This window comes from Acomys minous (genome assembly GCF_964271855.1).
Source record: "Acomys minous genome assembly, chromosome: 8".
Taxonomy (NCBI): Eukaryota; Metazoa; Chordata; class Mammalia; order Rodentia; family Muridae; genus Acomys; species Acomys minous.
The window spans coordinates 11,321,169-11,340,122 of record NC_140489.1 but is presented as its reverse complement, the minus strand read 5'-3'; the positions used below and the strand labels follow the sequence as shown (position 1 = coordinate 11,340,122).

Genomic DNA, 18,954 nt, shown 5'->3' with positions numbered 1-18,954 from the left:
ATCTCGTTAAGGATGGTTGTGAGCCACCATGTGGTTGCTGGGAATTGAACTCAGGACCTCTGGAAGAGCAGCCAGTGCTCTTAACCTCTGAGCCCCTGAGTTACTTTTAAAGGTCACTAAGTTAGTAAGTGAGGGCGGGGGGATGGCTCAGTGGTTAAAAGCGCTGGCTGCTCTTGCAGAGGACTGGGTTCAATTCCCAGCACCCTCCTGGCAACTCACAACCATCAGTAAGTAACTCCAGCTCCAAGAGATCTTTTTCTGGTGTCTGGGGACATCAGGTGTGCACGTTAGTGCACTTACATGCAGATGAAACACTTATACACATAAAAGGTAAGTGGCTTAGCTGCCTGGCTCAGGCCCACTCCCAACCCCAGCCTGTGTTGTCGCCTCACAGCGCAAGGAGCCACAGGCAGTCTTGGTTGGTTCCTTGTGTCCTGACAACACACACACCCGTATAAGGAAATAACTCATTTACACTGCCCAGGATCGTCCCTTTACTCCTTGCAAAACTGCTGGTGTTTCCGAGGGCCCAGGACTAGGTCTGGCTCCCCTGTCTTCTACTTTCAGAGAAGGCTGCCACAGGGTCTTGGTCGCTGCAGCCAGCTGAGCCACAGTGGAGAGGTCCTGAAGGGTAGGCACTGCCGCTGCAGTGCAGGTCAGGAAGGCCGACCTTCCTGCGGTTCCTTGAGCATGGCTGCCGACTGAGAACCCTGATGTTCTCCCTTCCTGTCTCTCAGCAGGCGGCTAACTGCTCTGGCCTAATTTAATTTCAGGACTAGGCCTGGAATCCATAGCCCTGCAGTGTCCTAGAACCTCTTCCTACCCTCCCTGAGACTTTGGGTGGCAACCCCTAGCCTCTCCTCACCTCCGTATGAAAAGCAATTATGTGGCTCAGGTGAGCTGTTTACAGAAACAGCTTGTTGGGTCATGGGTCATGGGTCATGGAAACTTGAGTTCTGATTGCATGCCAGCCATGCCGGGCTTAGTGATCACTACCTCTCTTGGAAGCAGTTAAAGATGGTCTGGCTGGCAGCCCCGTGGTTTCGATTTATCTAGTAGCACCTCTGTGCCTCCAGTTTCCTCCCCCTCCCTGGCTTCCAGAGAGAGCGAGCACATCATTTGACCAGCTTCGCACTGGGCCCAGGGGTCAGTGAGAGGTCTGGATGCACAAACCATGGCCCAGAAGAAGGCCACTTACCTTTCTGCCCTTTGTGATTATTGTACGTAGAACAGACTACAAGATGAACGGAGAAATTCTGCAATGACAGGCATATGCTGTGGTTGAAGTGTGACACGGATCGAGACTGCATTTCTTGTGGGGGAGAAACGAGGCCCTTCAGAGCCACGTAGCCTGAGGAGGGCACAGGCGGGTGGGCTCTGTGCTGCCTTGCTGTGTCTGGTCATCTAGTTACACTTCCTTTCAAATATTTTAGGATCCAGCTCAGTCCTCCGGTTTCCACCCTTCAGGGTCCGTGGTTGCCGTCGGGACACTGACTGGGAGGTAAGTTGCCCCCCTCCTCTCCCAGAACAGCCTACGGTTTCACAGTTGTGAGGAGCAGCTAGATGGCTGAGCCTCCCTAGGGGCAGAGGCAGGGGCATGCCGGCTTTGGCTGCATCTTCTCAGAATCCTGCTCTAGAGCAGTGGTTCTTAACCTGTGAGTCTCGACCCCCCCAGAAGCTCATTCACATCACAATTCATAACAGTACCAAAATTCCAGTTATGAAGAAGCAACAAGAATAATTTTATGGTTGGAGGTCACCACAGCATGAACTGTATTAAAGGGTCATAAGCATCAGGAAGGTTGAGAACCCACTACTTTAGAGCCTGTGGCAGGAGCCTCAGCTTTCAAAATGGGCAGGAAGGCACTCCAAAGCACCAAGAAATGAAGCCTGCGTTCTCAGCTAGAGAGGCTTCCAGCGCTGTAGAAAGTGCTCAGATCCTGGGCCTCACGTTCAGACTGCTCTTCCTCTTTCCAGCCTCCTCTGGCACACTGGGCCATAGAGCTGCGCTTGCTCCACAGCTCCCACACGTAGCAGCAGCGGTGGGTCTGTGAGCCAGTTATGTAAATTCGCTGACTGTCTGTCTTGTCTCTGCATTATGGTAATGCCACCAGCACTAATGACTGAAAAAAGCCATGTACATAGGGACATCTGCCGAGCTGGCTAGCGGGTGATCGCGGCGGCTGGTATTGTTACTGTTTGGCGGTGCGTGGCTCTGCTTCTGTTAGTTGACTCACTAGAGCAGCCCTCAGGGGACGTGGTCCAAGCCGCCTGCTGGGTGTCTGGAGCTGCACTTGGTGCAGGAGCTCACATAACCTAGCTCTCCACCCTCATGCATGCCTCCAACGGCACTTACTGGAGTGACAGTGCCTAAGAACCAGACGGATCCACTGTACATAGGACTTTGTACGAAGCATCCGGTTGTGCCGGACTCACCCTTCTGCACTGCGAGGGGATAAAATGACTCAGCTCCTTGCAGAGATGAACTGAATTATGTCCTCGGAACAGACACAATGTAAAACTTAAGAGTTTTTTTCCCCCCTGGATTTTTCCATTTGGTATTTTCAGGCTTGAGGTCAGCGAAGGGCAAATGAAATCACAGACAGCAAAACCCTGGACGAGGAAGGACTAAGTCTGTTTTTATAGCTCCAGACGTATGCCCCCTCTCATAGTCCCTTTCCAAAAGCATGCCATTCCGATTCTGCTTTTATACCTGTGGAGCTTGTAAAGATGACTGCTAACAAGCTGTGGTAGCAATATCTTAAGATTCCTTCTGCAAAATGCTTGCAGGGGACGGGCTGGAGATACGGCTCAACATTAGGAGCACATAACTGCTCTGACAGAGGACCCAGGTTTGTTTCTCACATCTGGCACCCTCTGCTGGCTTCCTCTGGTACTGCACTAGTGTACAAAGAAAAATTGATGCATGGCAACACTCATGTACACATCCAGGCACACAGGCACTCGCCTACACGTATACAGACCATCTTCCATTTAACTCTCTTTGGGACATCAAAGCTTTAATTCAGTAGACCCTGCCAGATGGACAACACCATCATCTACCTGTGGATAAAGCATTCAGAACTGAAGTATCCTAGGAGAGAATAGATGACCCACATGACCTAGTCGCCTACCCCTCCTGCATCACTAGTCTCAGAACCGAGTACATGTGCTAATACAGGTCAACCCCAGACCCCGTGTAATGTGCCCGCCTCGTTGAGGTAATGGCAGATGTAAGGTAAATCGTTGTTGAGGATGCAAGAAATCCCAGCTGGAAGCAACATAAACGTCCCACGAAGCACCCCTGGGTGGGTAGTTAGACCAAGTATGGCAGACAGGACGGCAGTATCTCTGTATCTATCATGCGGGTCTGAGAGTAAAGCAGCCTGGAGTCACGACACAGCCTGTGACGTCATCATTTCAGTGTTCCCTGGCTAGTCCCAGTACAGTGGGGAGCATTGGGAGCTGTCCTAGCCCCTTGCCTCTCCACTCACGTTCTGAGATCCTCCTCACCCTGGTCCAGAGTTCTGGGGCAGCCACGTCATGCTGTGGCTCTCTGCTGCATGTTTGACCACATGTCCTGGTGGCTGGTTTGCTCACCTTGCTGCCCTGGGCGTTCCTGCCCCTCACATGCAAACAAGACCCAGAGAAAGCTGTCAGTGCTACGTTCTGAAGAGCTTCGAGTGGTTGTCAATGTGCTGTTTCTTTCTGTAGGGAAAGCTGATGTGTGTTTGGGGGGGGGGTAGATTTCCCTGAATAAGAGCTAAGTGTGTTTACACAGCCCTGCAATTAACAGGCTTCTGCTGTTGAGATAGCCTTGCACTTCACCCAACAGCTCACTGTGTGTTTCTCATGTTCACAACAGGTGGTTTGTGTTTGACACGGAAACAAAGGACCTGGTCACCGTGCACACGGATGGGAACGAGCAGCTGTCCGTGATGCGCTACTCACCAGGTCAGAGCGCAGCTTCCCGATTCTCACAAACAAGTTGACAGCCTTCCTCCAAGGGAAACTTAACTTAAGCATGTGGTTTGTAGGGTTAACTGGCCCGCTTTGTGCCACTGTGCAGCTGCACATTTAACTTCGTATTACAAATCTCTCTCTTTCACCTGCTCTCTCCCTTTGTCTCTGTTACCTGATCTCTGTCTCTGTCTCTGTCTCTGTCTCTGTCTCTGTCTCCCTCTCTCCCTCTCCTTTCTCTCTCTCTCTAACCTGCTCTCTCTGTCTCTCTGTCTCTCTGTCTTTCTCTCTTTGTCTCTCTCTGTCTCTGTCTCTCTGGGTTTTTGAGACAGGATTTCTCTGTGTAGCCCTCACTATGTAGACCTTAGACTCACAGAGACCCACCAGCTTCTGCCTCCCAAGTGGTGAGATTAAAGGCCTACAGCACTATTGTCTTACAGAAAATACCATATTTTCGGACCATAAGACGCACCCAGGTTTTAGAGCAGTAAAACAAGGAAAACAATAAGAATAGCAATCGAACCATAAGGCACACCCTGATTCTCCCACACTTTTGTGGAGGGAAGTATGTCTTATGGTCCAAAAAATACGGTATCAAACAGAATTAGTCGGGTGTCAGGGTGAGTCCCCCACCTCGTTACCAGGCTTGGAAGAATCACTCTGCTGCCTTCGGGCCCCTCCATGAGGCATGTCATTTTCCCATTGCAAATGTGTAGTTCAGAGGCTGGTGGTGCTGAGGGCGTGGCTCGAGCCACATGAGGGTCATGCAAACATGGGTTCCTGTTGTCTTTCTCCCAGCCATTTTGGTAAATTTATATTTATTCTTTTAGGTTTATTCCTCTTATTTTTATGTTATTCCAAATAAAATTTTTCTGAATTTTATTTCAGAGGTGGGTTACTAGTATATGGCAATAAAATTGAATTTTGTCTACGGCTCTTATATATTTTGACCTTTCTAAACTCTCTAATGAGTTTTTTAAGAGTAGAGGGCATCATGTGCATATACACATATGTATGTATGTGTGCTTTGTGCAGTTTGTGTGTAATGTATGTATGTGTATACATGTATATGTGGTGTGTGGTGTGTATATGTTTGTGTGGTTTGTATGTGTGTGTGTTTAGTATGTGTGTTATAGATGGTTGTGTGAACATGTATGGTGTCTGTGTGTGGAATGTACATGTGTGCATGTGTGGTTTATGTGTGTGACTTATGTATATGTGAGTGGATATGTTTTTACTTACATCTAAATGTAGAGTATGTGTGTGTGTACTGTGGTGCATGTGCATGTGTCTGTATAATCTTTGGGATTTTCCTTATACAATGTAATGTCATCTGTAAATAAAAGCTTTGCCTTCTCTTTGGCTCTAGATGTCTTTAGCTCTCTCACTGCATAGCTGGTTCCTCCAGTAAAACAGTAACAGGGTGGCCAGGGCAGCTCTCATCTTGCTCTCAGCATTTCATCTTTAGGGACAGAGATGGTGTTTATCTTGGGGACATTCTCTGCTGTCCTGGTTGTTCTCGGCATCAGAAGTGTTAGAATTTGTCAAATGCTTTTCTACATCTTAACAGATGTAGAATGTGAAAAGAAAACAAGAAAAAGAAATAAAGAAAAAAAATGATGTGCCATGGTGCACACCTATAATCCCAGTACTTGAGAGGCAGAAATAGGATGATCTCTGTGAGTTCCAGGTCAGCCTGGTCTACATAGTGAGTTCCAGGACAGCCTGGTCTACATAGTGAGTTCCAGGACAGCCTGGTCTACATGGTGAGTTCCAGGACAACCTGGGCTACATGGTGAGTTCCAGGACAGCCTGGTCTACATGGTGAGTTCCAGGACAACCTGGGCTACATGGTGAGTTCCAGGACAGCCTGGTCTACATAGTGAGTTCCAGGATAGCCTGGTCTACATAGTGAGTTCCAGGACAGCCTGGTCTACATAGTGAGTTCCAGGACAGCCTGGTCTACATAGTGAGTTCCAGGACAGCCTGGTCTATATAGTGAGTTCCAGGACAGCCTGGTCTACATAGTGAGTTCCAAGACAGCCTGGTCTACATAGTGAGTGAGCCCTATATTAAAAAAACAAAACAAAAAACGTGGAGAATATGGATTTGTTCTTTTTAAAAGTGTGGCTTATCAATTTCCCAGCATTCAACCAACTTTCCATTTCTGTAATAAATACTCCTTTATTGCAGTGTGTCACATCTTTTCTGTGTTGTATTTGTGGAGGGTTATACATTCAAGTGTGTGGGTATGTCAGTCTGTCGTGTTACTGTAATGACTTCAGTAGGAAAGTGCTTTTGGCCTTACAGAGTACAATGCAGCGTGCTTCTCCTGCTTTTTGAGCTGATGAGGTGTAGTTGTAGGAGAGAGGGAGGAGGGGGAGGGAGGGAGGGAGGGAGGGAGAAAGGGACTGACTGACTTGCTCTGTAGGCCAGCCTAGAATTCAGTAACCTCCTTCTGCCTTAAACCTTTTAATTCCAGAGGGTCCAGGCCTACACCACCACACCTGCACGATATTTATTAACCATTTGATAAAACTCACACAAATTCAGTGAAACTCCAGAGATGTTCTTTGTGGGTGGTATTTGTGTGTGCACTTTGGTTGATTTGGACATAGGGTCTTGGTATAAATTTGTGGCTGGTGTGAACTTGGCTGTTGTAGCCTATGATAGCCTCGGACTCCTAACAGACCACCTTGCCTGCAAGGATGGCCCATGTGCACCACACACCCAGCTTTGGGGAAGTTTTTTAACGGCTGGATTGATGCCTTTTTTTTTTTTAATGTAGCTTTATTCTGATTGTTTCTTCAAGGCAGTTTGGTGATGTGGGTCTATTTGGAATTTGTTTTGTCTGCATTGGGTAATTTTTTTTTTTTTAGCTTTAATTTGTTCACTTTACGTCCCGATTGTGCTAGCACCAACGTGTACAGTAGTTGATTGTAGTCCTCGTGGTTATCCGAGGCTGCCTGTGAGTAACCTGTCTCTCATTCTTGATGCTGGGAACTGATATCCTCCTCCTTTTGGCCCAGCCAGCTAGACAAAGCCTCACCAATCTTGCTGAACTCTGTTTGCAAAGAACCATTTCTGTGAGTCCTATTATTTTTCTGTCCTAGTGTTTATTTCTTTCTTCTGTGTTATTTATGCTGAGCTCCTGCTTTTCAGCTCGGGCGCTTGCAAATGCATAGGTTATTTATGGAGTGACTTTCTTTCCTGGTACAGACGCTTGATGCTATAAATCCCCCCCCCACACACACACACTCACCGCCTAGGCCACATCTCAGACATTTTGATATGTGTCTTCAGCTCACAGGCATTTCCTGGTCTCCCACACACAGTCTCCTTTGGGCTGCCCTTCTTATGCTGAAGCTCTACAGTGTGTGTAAGAACCGCATGCAGCAGCCTGTCTTCCTCAAAAGTTGCTCCCGAGCGCAGGGCCTGTATTTCCATTTCTTCTCTCTTATCCCACTGGCAAGCCCTGGACCTTCCCTCTGGGAAATGCTGCCTCCATTTTGAGTCATGGAATGCCCACTGCCTGTGAGTGCCCTGGGCCAGCTAACCACCAGCGCTCTCTTTGTCAACCCAATGGTTTTGACAAATCAGAGAGCAAGTTATTGAAAGGTCCAACTGAAAGAGGAGGTGCCCATGCGTTCTCTGATAGAGGAGTGTGGGGAATAAAAGGTTGCTATTATCTAGAGGGCAGCAGGGAGGCTCAGGAACAGCACCTGGGCAACGGACCAAGACTTTGGGGAGTGGTTGCCCTTGTCCATGTTCTGTAGCTGTGAAGTGACACCATGACCATGGCAACTCTTACAAAGGAAGACATTTTGAGTCCATTGTCATCATGGTGGGGAGCGTGGCAGTGTGCAGGCAGACACTGGAGCAGCAGGAGAGAGCTACATCCTGATCTGTAGGCCGAGAGAAAGAAGGGGGTGGGGGTGGAGAGAGAAAAGAGGAAGAGGGGTTGGGGAAGAGAGAGAGGGAGAGAGAAACTGGAGAGAGAGGGTGGGGGAGAGGCATAGCCTTTTTGAAACCCCAAAGCTCACCCCCAGTGACACACTTCCACCAACAAGGCCACACCTCTCTCAATCCTAGTGCTTTGGAATAGTGCCACCCCCTGGTGGTGACTAAGCATTCAAATCTAGGAGCCTATGGGAACCGCTCATATTAAAGTCACCACAGTGGCCAAGAGTGTGTATGTGTGTGTGTGTGTGAGAGAGAGAGAGAGAGAGAGAGAGAGAGAGAGAGAGAGAGAGAGAGAGAGAGAGAGAGAGAGAGAGAGAGAGAGAGAGAGAGAGAGACTGCATGAATGGAGATCAGAGGACGATTCACAGGGAGGTCATTTGTACCATTTGGGTCCTAGGGATGGAACTGAGGTGGCAGTGGCCAGGCTTGCCAACCAGTCCCCTCTTCCTGCCATGTGCTTCACAGCTGCCTGGGTTCCAGGATCAGCCCTGGAAGCTGCTGTGGTCTTGGGCAAGTCACTCTACCATAGCACTCAGTTCTAAGCCTAAACTACCTGACTGGAAACCTCTGCCTCATAAAGTTACCTAAGGATTGAGCAGGTTCCCTCAGGAAGAGCATCAACAGCACTGGCCCACAGCTGGCACTGGGAGAGTTGACAGTTACTAAGAGGTGGTTGTCAGTGCAGAGGGCTGTGGTCATGTGTAACCGCTTACCAATAAAGAGTGGGGAGGCTAAGCGATGGTAAAAGCCTGCTAGCTCAGCAAGTTATCCTTATTTTCCGAACTATATACAAAGTATCTATTTACAAGCCTGGTTCTGCAACTACGCTGCTACCTCTTTAGAAATCTCATTTTACCTAGAGAGTCTGCCTTTCTCTTAAGCTCCTCCAAACCCCAGAGGGCTCCTTGGCTCTCTTTCCTAGAATCCTGTTTTACCTGTGTCCCGCCAGCTGCCTCTCTGTTGTTTCTGCAAGCCCAGAGAAAGGATCCCTGTCTCTTACCTGGAGCTCTTTCCAAAAAGGCTCTTCCAAGCCAAAAAAAAGAGAAAGAGAGCTCTATCAAAGGTCCAATTGCTTATAAAGGAAGTCACTAGCTCCTCCCCTCAACCCTGGCAGGCTGAACCAGGTCATGGTGGGGGACCTGCTAGCCAAGTCAGCAGAAGCCAAACCATTTCACCTTTAGGACTTGGCCTCACGTCATAGGTAAAGACTACAAGACTTCTCCCAAGAAACTTGCCCCAACATACACAGGAACTCTCTACTCTTTAGCGTTCTCAGAGGCACACCGAGCACCATCTCCTCAGGATGCACCTAACTGCACCTGACAAATGCACTATCTATTTAGGCTCTTTTCTTTTGCTAACAACTGCACTTCCTATGTACAATAATCAAATAAGTTATCTTGTAACAGTCATGATCAGACAGAATCAGTACAGGGACATTGGCTTTTCTGTGGTGTCCAGAGCCTGCAGTGTGGATGCTTTGCCCAGTATCTCAGTTTCTGTAGCATTCTTGTTTTCCTCCCTTTTTCAGCTAATATGCTTGCCCTTTCTCCCTTCGGGCTCTCCCACTTCTTAAGCTGTTCAATCTTGCCTTCCTCCCCATTTTGCCACGACATCCTAAAATACCATTTCCTGGCCCCAGGCCCCGCCAGCCTGTGGAATCCTCCTATGGGGTGAGAACTTGGTGAAGTGGTGGTGTGTGCCAGGAGCTGCCAGGGACTTTGCCAAGGTTGGCTGAGTGAGCCTGGCTGCAGGCTGTGACAGGTAGCTCTCTCATGCTTCATGGACAGAGATGGAGGGTTGGTCAGCAAGGACAAGGACTTGCCTGCAGCCAGCCTTCCCCGTCACCCCTCACTCCGTTCTCAGCTCCCCCGCTGACAAGTTGAGGCCACCACTCTGATGTTGCTTCCTGTCCTTTATATCCTGGTCCTGCTCGGGAAGCACTGGCGTTTCTGGATTCGTCTCCCCTCTCATCGGCTCCAGCAGCTTCAGCTGGCCAGCTCTGGGCAGGGCTCTGCCACCCTTACCAAAAGCTCCTTGCCTGGCATTTCCGCACCAGCACTGCTGTCCAGCAGCCTGGACTTCCCTGACACAGGCAGGCGAATCCACTGATGTGGAGCCTCAGGAAGACACGGGAACACTTGTAGGACCTGTGCTGTGTGAGGAAGGGTGTGGCTGCAGAGTCCTAGCCTTGGGCCTCTGGGGCTAAGGAACTGGGCCTCCGCTCTACAAGGTGGGGAAGGGCCAGCTAGGGAAAGGTCTTATATAATTTATAAAATTATATTTTAGGGTCTGGAGAGATAACTCAGTGGCTAAGAGCACTGGCTGCTCTTGCAAAGGATCTGGGTTTGGTTCCCAGCACCCACATGGTAACTTATCACCATCTGTAAACTCCAGTTCCAATAGCCCTGATGCCCCCTTCTGGCCTCCTCAGGCACTGCATGTACAAGCTGTACACACATACATACATGTGGACAAAATACACATAAAAATAAGTCTTTAGAAATTATATTTTTAAAAATTGGGAAAATATTTTTATAAACTTTTGCCAGACTCTATAACCATGACTTCATGACTGTTTTTTAAACGAGGGCTTTGAAAGCAGTATAGGATGTGTTGAAAAGGAACGTTTCTCCTTGAACAGTTCATTAATTGCGCTACAAAGTCCAATTCTGTGGTGGCAAATAACATTTTCCCCTGTGATGAATAAGCTGGTGACTTCACACTTGTGATCTGTCCTGTTTCTGCAGATGGGAATTTCTTAGCAATAGGCTCCCACGACAACTGCATCTACATATACGGAGTTGGCGACAACGGGAGGAAATACACACGAGTTGGCAAGTGCTCAGTACGTTTCTCTGTTTCCTGGAGACACTTACGTGGTCATTTCGTTACAGTGGTGTGGTGTCTGCCAAGTTCAGAAAAGGCAAGAGAAACTTAACCAGTGTTTTCTTCTCCCAGGGCCATTCCAGCTTCATCACCCACCTGGACTGGTCCACGAACTCACAATTCCTGGTGTCAAATTCTGGGGACTACGAGATCCTGTACTGTGAGTAACGGGCAGTGGGTTTGTCTGGGTTTAGGTCACACAGGGCACTCACTGAGACTCCTGTGGGCTGGTGTGGGATGAGACCCTCTCCATCCGTCCATATGTCCCTCTGTGATGTGGAGGGGTTGGCCTTGCAGCCTCCCAGAGCCTTCCTGTGCTGAAACACCAGGTTTGGGCTGACTGGGAGGGGCCTTAAGAGCGGTGGCCCACCCTGGGGAAGAAGCAGATGAGCCCTGTGCAGGGGTCCTGTAAGTGGGACAGTCCCACAGACACAGTTAAGAGCGGCCCTGGTAAAGGCGCCCTCCCAACAGGTGTAGACTAAGAAGGCCCTCCCACCTGAGTAGCTAGAAACCCCCGGACCCTCTTCATTTACTTCCAGCCTATCTTTGGCTGGTCTCTGTGCAGGGCCTGGGAGGTGGGAGGATGCTAACAGGAGCATTTACAGAGCACCTATTACATGCCACGCTCTGAGCAAAATGTGCGGGGGGCGGGGTCATGGGATATGAGCATGTTCTGGTCTCCACCCACAGGACTTTATTTAGGATTCACACTGCTGTTTGCTTACCCTTTCTCCTGATCCACGGTATTTTCTGGCACTTTCAGGCTTATCCCTTTTTATAAATAAAGACATTTTTACAAATAAAGGTTCAGATGCCAGTGAGGGCCCAAAAGCTAGTGTGTAGAAAGGACGTTACATTCCCCTAGGCTGTTGGCCCCTTGTTAAGGAGCCTGGGGAAGGCTGGGAAGACAGGCAGCAAGTCCCAGGAGGAAGCTTCCTCCTCTTTGGGTCCTGCCTAACACAGATGCACAAGCAGGCAGACACTGTGGGGATGGGCCAGTGTCTTGAACTTACCCAGATATAGGCACTTAGGCCATTAGTGAGATTTGCTTGGGGGAACAGACAAATCAACTTGCTTGGCATTTGCTGAGACTGATTTCCAGGTACTTCTTATGCCTGCCTCACAGTTGAAGAGGCTGAGGGATGTGCGTGCATGCGTTGATTTGTCTGTGTGCCTGATTGTCTGCATGTCTATGTGTGTGTGGTATGTATGTATGTACGTATGTATGTACGTGTCTGCCTACCTTTCTGTGTGTGTAACTGCTGGAAGAGGGCAGGGTTCAGGCCTGTCATGAGGACACTGAGCAACAGGGGGCTAGGGTCCAGAGACTGGTCACAGACAGGAGAAGCCAGGCTGATGGTAGAGCGTAGCGGAGAGTCTCAGAGGACATGGGATACTGAAAGGCAGCCGCTCCTGAGACCCAGATTTGCACTTATTCCCTGACAAACTGACTGCTGTGCACACTGCTCCCATGCACGGGAAGGTGGGTGGTCTTCCCTGACGGGCATGGCTCTGAGGAGCCACCCTGGCCCCAGGGAGAACTGCGGCCTCAGATGAGAAGTCACAAAGCTGTTTGCTTCTTCCAGGGGTTCCATCTGCCTGTAAGCAAGTCGTGAGTGTGGAAACCACAAGGGACATCGAGTGGGCCACCTACACCTGCACCTTGGGATTCCATGTCTTTGGTAGGGGTCCTCAGATGTCACTGGCTTTGAACATGGACTGTGTTCTAATGTCTGAAATAATACCACTTCCAGTCTTTCTTTAAGTATTTGTTTGTTTTTAACTACTTATCAGTCTAAGTGTTTTGTCTGCAGGCATGTCTGTGCACCATGTGTGTGCAGTGCCTGTGGAAACCAGAAGAGGACATCAGATCTCCTTGGTACTAGAGTTACACACAGTTGTTAGCGGCCACATAGGTGCTGGGACTCGAACCCTGGGTCTTAACGGCTTAGCCATTGTTCCAATCCAGTCTGTCCATTTGCTCTGTCCCTGCCTGGGGCCATGGTACACACTCTTCCTCGGCTCCCAGGCTCAGGCCAGGTGAGAAGGATGAGGAGGTGATTAACCCTTTCCCCCACAGGATGGCCCTCCCCCAGTGCATATGTGGATGACGTGCCTACATGAACCACACAGCACTTGGCTGGTGTAGCACTCGTTAGGACTGTCATATTCTTCGACTCTTCGCCTAAAACGTTCATGGCCTTCAAAGCTCATCTGTGGAATACATTCAGATAGCCTAAAATAAGTTGCTGCCCTCTGAGCAATTGGAAGTCAGTGGGCTGATGGGAACTCACAGTCCCCTCAGTGTGGCACTTCTCTATTTCCTGGTGTTAAGTGTCAGCTTTCCAGATTCACACCAGGGCTACCCACTGAGGAGCTGGTGTGCACCCAGCCCTCTAATATGCAATGTTCTGAACCAAAAGCCTCTCCCAGGTCACAGTGCCCCTACCTAGCAGGTACGCAAACAACCTCAAGGAACTCTAATGGAAAGGCAGCCTGTACTCTGCCTCCACACCCAGAAGGGCCCCTTGGGAGGCAGGCAGCTCAGACAGCTGCTAGCAAAGCTGTTAAGGGGCCATGCAGGGCTTCTCAAGGCTGACCCTGGGCAGACTGGAACCAGGAGCAGAGAGAGGCAAGAGCCGGAAATGAGCATTCTCGTCGCCCTTGTTTCTAAAGCCCAGACTGAAGGTGGTTTTGTGTGTGTGTGTGTGTGTGTGTGTGTGTGTGTGTGTGTGTGTGTGTGTGTGTGATCCCTTGGTGGCCGGCTTCTGTGTGTTGTGGCTCTGGGGTTTCCAGTGCGGTCTGTGCTCTGTTGCAGGCGTGTGGCCAGAGGGCTCGGACGGGACGGACATTAATGCTGTCTGCCGGGCCCACGAGAAAAAGCTCCTCTCCACAGGCGATGACTTTGGCAAAGTGCACCTCTTCTCGTACCCCTGCTCGCAGTTCAGGGTAAGGGCCTCAGCCATTCACCACTTTCCTTACAGGGCGGGGACCTGTTTGAAAATCAGATGGAAACGAACTGTGGGTGAGCGCTGCCAGCGTGTGATCCTGCTAATCTGTTGCCTGAGCACCTCTGGGCTTCCCCACCACCCTCAGGGCAACCTCAATCCAGATGTGGCCTACAAAACTTTTTATATCTGGTATGCCAACTTCCACAGCTATGTGGGCATCATCCGGCCACACCCGCATAATGTGCGCATGCGCAGGCAGGCAGGCACGCACTCACGCACGCACGCACGCACGCACGCACACACTGTACCTCCCTGTTCCACTCCAGCCCTGGTGAGCTGACCTACCCCAGCCTAGATTGCTTTCCTGGGTCTTCTTGGATATGAACATCTTTCCGTCAGAAGTCCCTATCTCTCACCCCAACAACCGCTCAGTACCACCGTAGGGTTGGCTCCGTAGCTGGTGCAGCCCTCTGACATTTCCCATACTTGATTTCAGGCCTATTGTGTGGTCGCTTCTGTCCTAGGGGCTTGTTTCCATACCCCTCCTGAGTTGCCCACATTGGGTGCATAGACATGAGGAGAGCCCTGAGTAATGGAGTCGTGGACTGACCTCTAGATCTAGAATTCAAACCTTTCCTGGGGCCAGCTCTCTATAAGCTTTCTTCCTTGCCATGTTTTTTCAGGCTCCAAGCCACATCTACAGTGGACACAGCAGCCATGTCACCAACGTCGACTTCCTCTGTGAAGACAGCCACCTCATCTCCACGGGTGGGAAAGACACAAGTGTCATGCAGTGGCGGGTCATTTAGTCCCCCTGGGAGCCCTAGGGAGCAGATTGTGCCCGAGGAGACGGACTCGCGTTCCGCTTGGTCACTGTGATTTCTGTTTTGTCTACAAACTCTTAACAAACCTCAGGAAAACTGTCCCTCTACCTTAGTTGGGGAGCCAGCGTGTGTCACACCAGATAAGCGGTTTCACGTCCGCTTGTGTCATACAGTGCAGGATAAAATGCATGTTGGGTAAAGAAAGTTCCCAAGGTTTACATGGCAGTGGCATCAACAGAAGGGACCGGTGTGTCCTTATAGTCACTTTTTTTTATGAACTCTTCAAAAATGGTCACAGAATGCCTTTTAAAATATTGTATATAGTCTTCACTGCTTCACTTGCTAAAGTCAGATATTTATGATAATGAAGTACGGGGCTGGGGTTAGTGCTGACTAATTGGTCCTAAAAGGATAAGTCACATAACTGATTTGCTCAGCTGAATCAGGAATGCAAATACCAGACTTTCCTTGGTCATGTAACAAAAAAAAACTCATTAACCTCTCCCTTTGGGAGGCTGGCCAGAAAGGGGCTGTGTTCTCCCTGGATAAGCACCCCTGGGCTTCAGAGGGGTGTACAGGTGCTTCCACGCTCCCGTTAGACTGTCCTGCCTGGGGACACAGCCAGTTCCTTCAGCACCTCCACAGATTGCACCGCCGTCTCTGTCCATGTGCCCTGGTTAATGGGGAGACATTTAGCCACCGCCCTCTGTATTAATGGCATGATACGGTATTGTCCTCATATAGAGTGTAGCAGCTTATGATAAAATGCCCACGGCTCGGCCTCACTGTGCTCGGGACACTGGACATTTGTACCCAACAGCCCAGTAGATTAAGTTGGAGAAAGACTCTCTTCAGTGTGGCGGACAGCCAGTGGAGTGCAGCGCCTCTGAGCTCTGGGTGCTAAGGCAGCTTCTTTTCCTGATGCGTGCATGGACAGTGCGCAGCACACGGACTAAAACTGCTCTGATGACTAGAACGTAGGTGGTCTAAATGTGTCAAGAAGGCCTTACCCGTTGTGTGACAGATTGAATTGTTTACATTGGGGACTGTATCTCGGATTTTTAAATAGAAGAATCACAAACAGACCTAAGGACAAATGATGGGTTTTTTGTTTTTGTTTTTGTTTTTTTTAAACTCACTTAAGCAAGTAAGTGAATTGAGTTATTTGAACTCTATGGCACTGGTTGTTCAGGGTGGCTGATGGAGGATGACACTGAAGACATTTCCCTTGCCGTCTCTAGCCTGCCACAAGAGGGCAGAGCACCAGGAAATAACACGACTCAAGATGAAGCTGTTTGTATCTATCGTGATCAAATACATTCTATGATGAAATAAAATCTGAAAAGTGGATTTCTTACTGATCTATGTTTCTGAAAGTACTTAAATTAAAATATTTCAGATTAGATAGGATTCCCACTATGTTCTGTTCAGTGGAGTTCTGTTCTGCGTATGTGGAAACCTTCATCAGATGAGACGGCCCTGAAGGATCCAACTTAGTGACCTTGCCCAGCTGTTAGTTTCTTTGGCTGTGTAAATACTGGCAAAACAGTCACTTTCAAGTGATAGTCGAAGGAATAATTAGATACCAGGGAAGGGAAAGAGCCCCATGACAAGTTACATGGCTCCTTTGACATTACCTGGCAGAAACCACCTCAGGGAGGAATGACTTGGCTTAGGTTATGATGTCACTTGGATCCGGGCATTTGGGGAGAATGTCATGGTGAAAGGAGGAGACAGGAAACAGCAAATAGGAAGAGACCAGGAACACCAGGCATCTAAGGGCCTACCCTCAGTGACCAGAGACACCAGGCATCTAAGGGCCTACCCTCAGTGACCAGGGACACCAGGCATCTAAGGGCCTACCCTCAGTGACCAGGGACACCAGGCATCTAAGGGCCTACCCTCAGTGACCAGGGACACCAGGCATCTAAGGGCCTACCCTCAGTGACCACTAGCTCTAATGAAGCTCTACCTGGCAAAGTTTACAGAAATTCCTTCAATAGCCACGCCAACAGGGCAACCAAGCATTCAAAGCCTGTGGGGGACATTTCACATATAAACACAAACAACTTATAAATCAAGAGGTAATGCATATGTGCATATACTTATATTTAGATGTACTTACATAATATTCTGTATTTTATTAGCTATAGAGACAATGATACTAGCATGCACAAACATATGTGTGTGTGTGTGTGTGTGTGTGTGTGTGTGTGTGTGTGTGTATATATATATATATATATATATATATATATATATATATATATATATATATATCCAACCATTATAACATTAAATACATATAGTACTAATTTATAAATAGTACTAAATAGTACTGTTGCTATGGTACCATACTTATATGGTTCTGTTAGCTGATAGAAAGTATTTGTTGATTGTTCATATAGTACACAGTGATGGCTTACCACTGCTCATGCCATCCTGCAGCCAGGGAGCTAACCTGTCTCTGCTTTAGGGAGCTGGAGAGAGAGATGTAATTAAAGAGTCTCTGCAATGCAGGCATAAGAACGAATTTGTTTTCTAGGCTTAAAAGCAAACAAAGAAACAAGTAGGTGTCTTAGCATCCATATGTTGAAAACTGTAGTGGTATTTAGCATCTCTTTAAACTTGGGTTAAATTTAGTACTTCCCTGCTTACCTGGACAGCTCCACTGTCAGGTGCATTCCGCCACCTAGTGGCAAGATAGCAGAACACAGCCCATCTTTTCTTCCTCAGCACTGTGTGGAGAAGAGCCTTCTCTTAACGCACTGAGTGGTCTCCCTGCTGCGTGGGGCCATGTGCATAAACTGACGGTTCAGGAGGGCCTAGAAGGATCCCTGGAAGACCCTGACATCTCTGCAGCCCTTGGAACTGGGGAAAGACTTCCTGTTTAAAGGTCCCCCTCCTTTGTAGCCCCGCCCCCCATCTGAGGCTGTGGTGGTGGGTGCTGCTTGGCAGGGACTAAGGTAAATACACTCTGTGACTTCTGTTGAGAGGCCGTGTTTGAGCCTCACTCCTGACATCAGCCTTTTCTGGGTACCTGACTGAGAACGACCCTCTTTTGCCTTTGGGATTTTCAGTGCTGGTCCACAAAGCCAAAGAGTACATGAGATGCTCTCCATGTGGCTTGAGATGAGCCAGCAATGGCCCTCACACTTCCCTTCTGGAAGGAAGGCGGTGTGATCAACAGATCAACTCCTCCTACCTCCAAGAGATCTTTCTTCCAAATCCTTGTAAAATATTTTTTATTGTATTTATTTATTTAGTGGGGGCGGGTACAGCTGTGCTTACCATGACCTACCAATGTGGAGGTGGAAGGACAGCTGGTGGGAGTCAGTTCTCTTCTTAGTCTCTGTGTTCTGGGGGATCTAACTTGGCTCATCAGGCTTGACAGCAAGCACCTTTGTCCGCCAAGCCTTCTCTCCAGCCTGTCTATTTGAGATTTCCGACTCTTGGCTTTGGATATCTGTAATGTGCATGAGTCTGCAAGGCTTCCTGGGAGCCCTTTGTAACCTGAAGGTTGGTCTATGGGGCCTTTGAAATGCCTTATCTACTTACTGGACCTTGGCTCAAAGGCTCAACATCTGGTGACATCACCAGCGCCGCTGTGACTAGCCTTAGGTGGTTTCCTTGTGCATCTTGGGCAGTGTGTTCCATCCTCTCTACCCTCCTTACCGAGGAATGGGACCAGTTGTGTCATGGTGGGGACACTGGATGTTGCCGAATCGTCTCCCAGAATGGTCCAGCAGCAGAGCGAGATGCCCTCTGTTCCATTTCCCAACCACATCTGGGCCTGTCTTTACACTTTCACCAGCCCAGCAGCCCACAGAGCAGTAAATGGGCTGCCTTCTGTGAGGATGAGGCGGTAGCAGAAGGTTGGGGATCAGAAACACTCACCCAGGGCTTCTTGATGGCTGGTGGCAGAGCTAAGGGAAGAAGCCTCAACTCTCCCAAGCCGTGTCCTGCAGTCCCATGTGAGCCTGCTCAGAGCACCTGCTGGAGATGATGCTAAGAGAAGGGTAGAGGTACCACGTGCTTTGCACAGTCTCCAGTCAGCAGAATGACTGCCAGGGGCCTAGGCCTGCACACCTGACTAGAAAACTGGCCATTTCCCCAGCTAGAGTCTGGACATTTTCCCCTCCCGACACTGATTATTGGATCAGAACTTGGCACATACCGTCCAGGTAAGTGCTGTATGGGACACATTTACTCACTGTGGTGGTTAATGCTCATTATCAACTTGCTCGATGGGCTCTAGAATCACCATGGAAACAAATCTCTGGCCATACCAGCCAGGGATTATCTAGATTAAGCTAACTGAGGTAAGAAGACTCATTTTAACTGTGGGTGGCTCTGTTCCCTGGATTGGG

The 18,954-nt window shown here is 49.0% G+C and overlaps 1 protein-coding gene across 8 annotated transcripts in view; it reads left to right on the top strand.

The window, feature by feature from the left end:
• Nucleotides 1–15,948, top strand: part of EML1 (EMAP like 1) — a 173,396-nt gene extending 157,448 nt beyond the window's left edge. For all 8 annotated transcript variants that reach the window (XM_084793524.1, XM_084793520.1, XM_084793523.1 and 5 more), the window contains 7 exons: nt 1,434–1,501; nt 3,866–3,954; nt 10,674–10,771; nt 10,885–10,972; nt 12,399–12,494; nt 13,631–13,761; nt 14,447–15,948. In XM_084793524.1, coding sequence (XP_084649650.1) covers nt 1,434–1,501; nt 3,866–3,954; nt 10,674–10,771; nt 10,885–10,972; nt 12,399–12,494; nt 13,631–13,761; nt 14,447–14,572 — 696 coding nt within the window. In that variant the 3' untranslated portion in view covers nt 14,573–15,948. The remainder of the gene's footprint in view (nt 1–1,433; nt 1,502–3,865; nt 3,955–10,673; nt 10,772–10,884; nt 10,973–12,398; nt 12,495–13,630; nt 13,762–14,446) is intronic.
• The last annotated feature ends 3,006 nt before the right edge of the window (nt 15,949–18,954 follow it).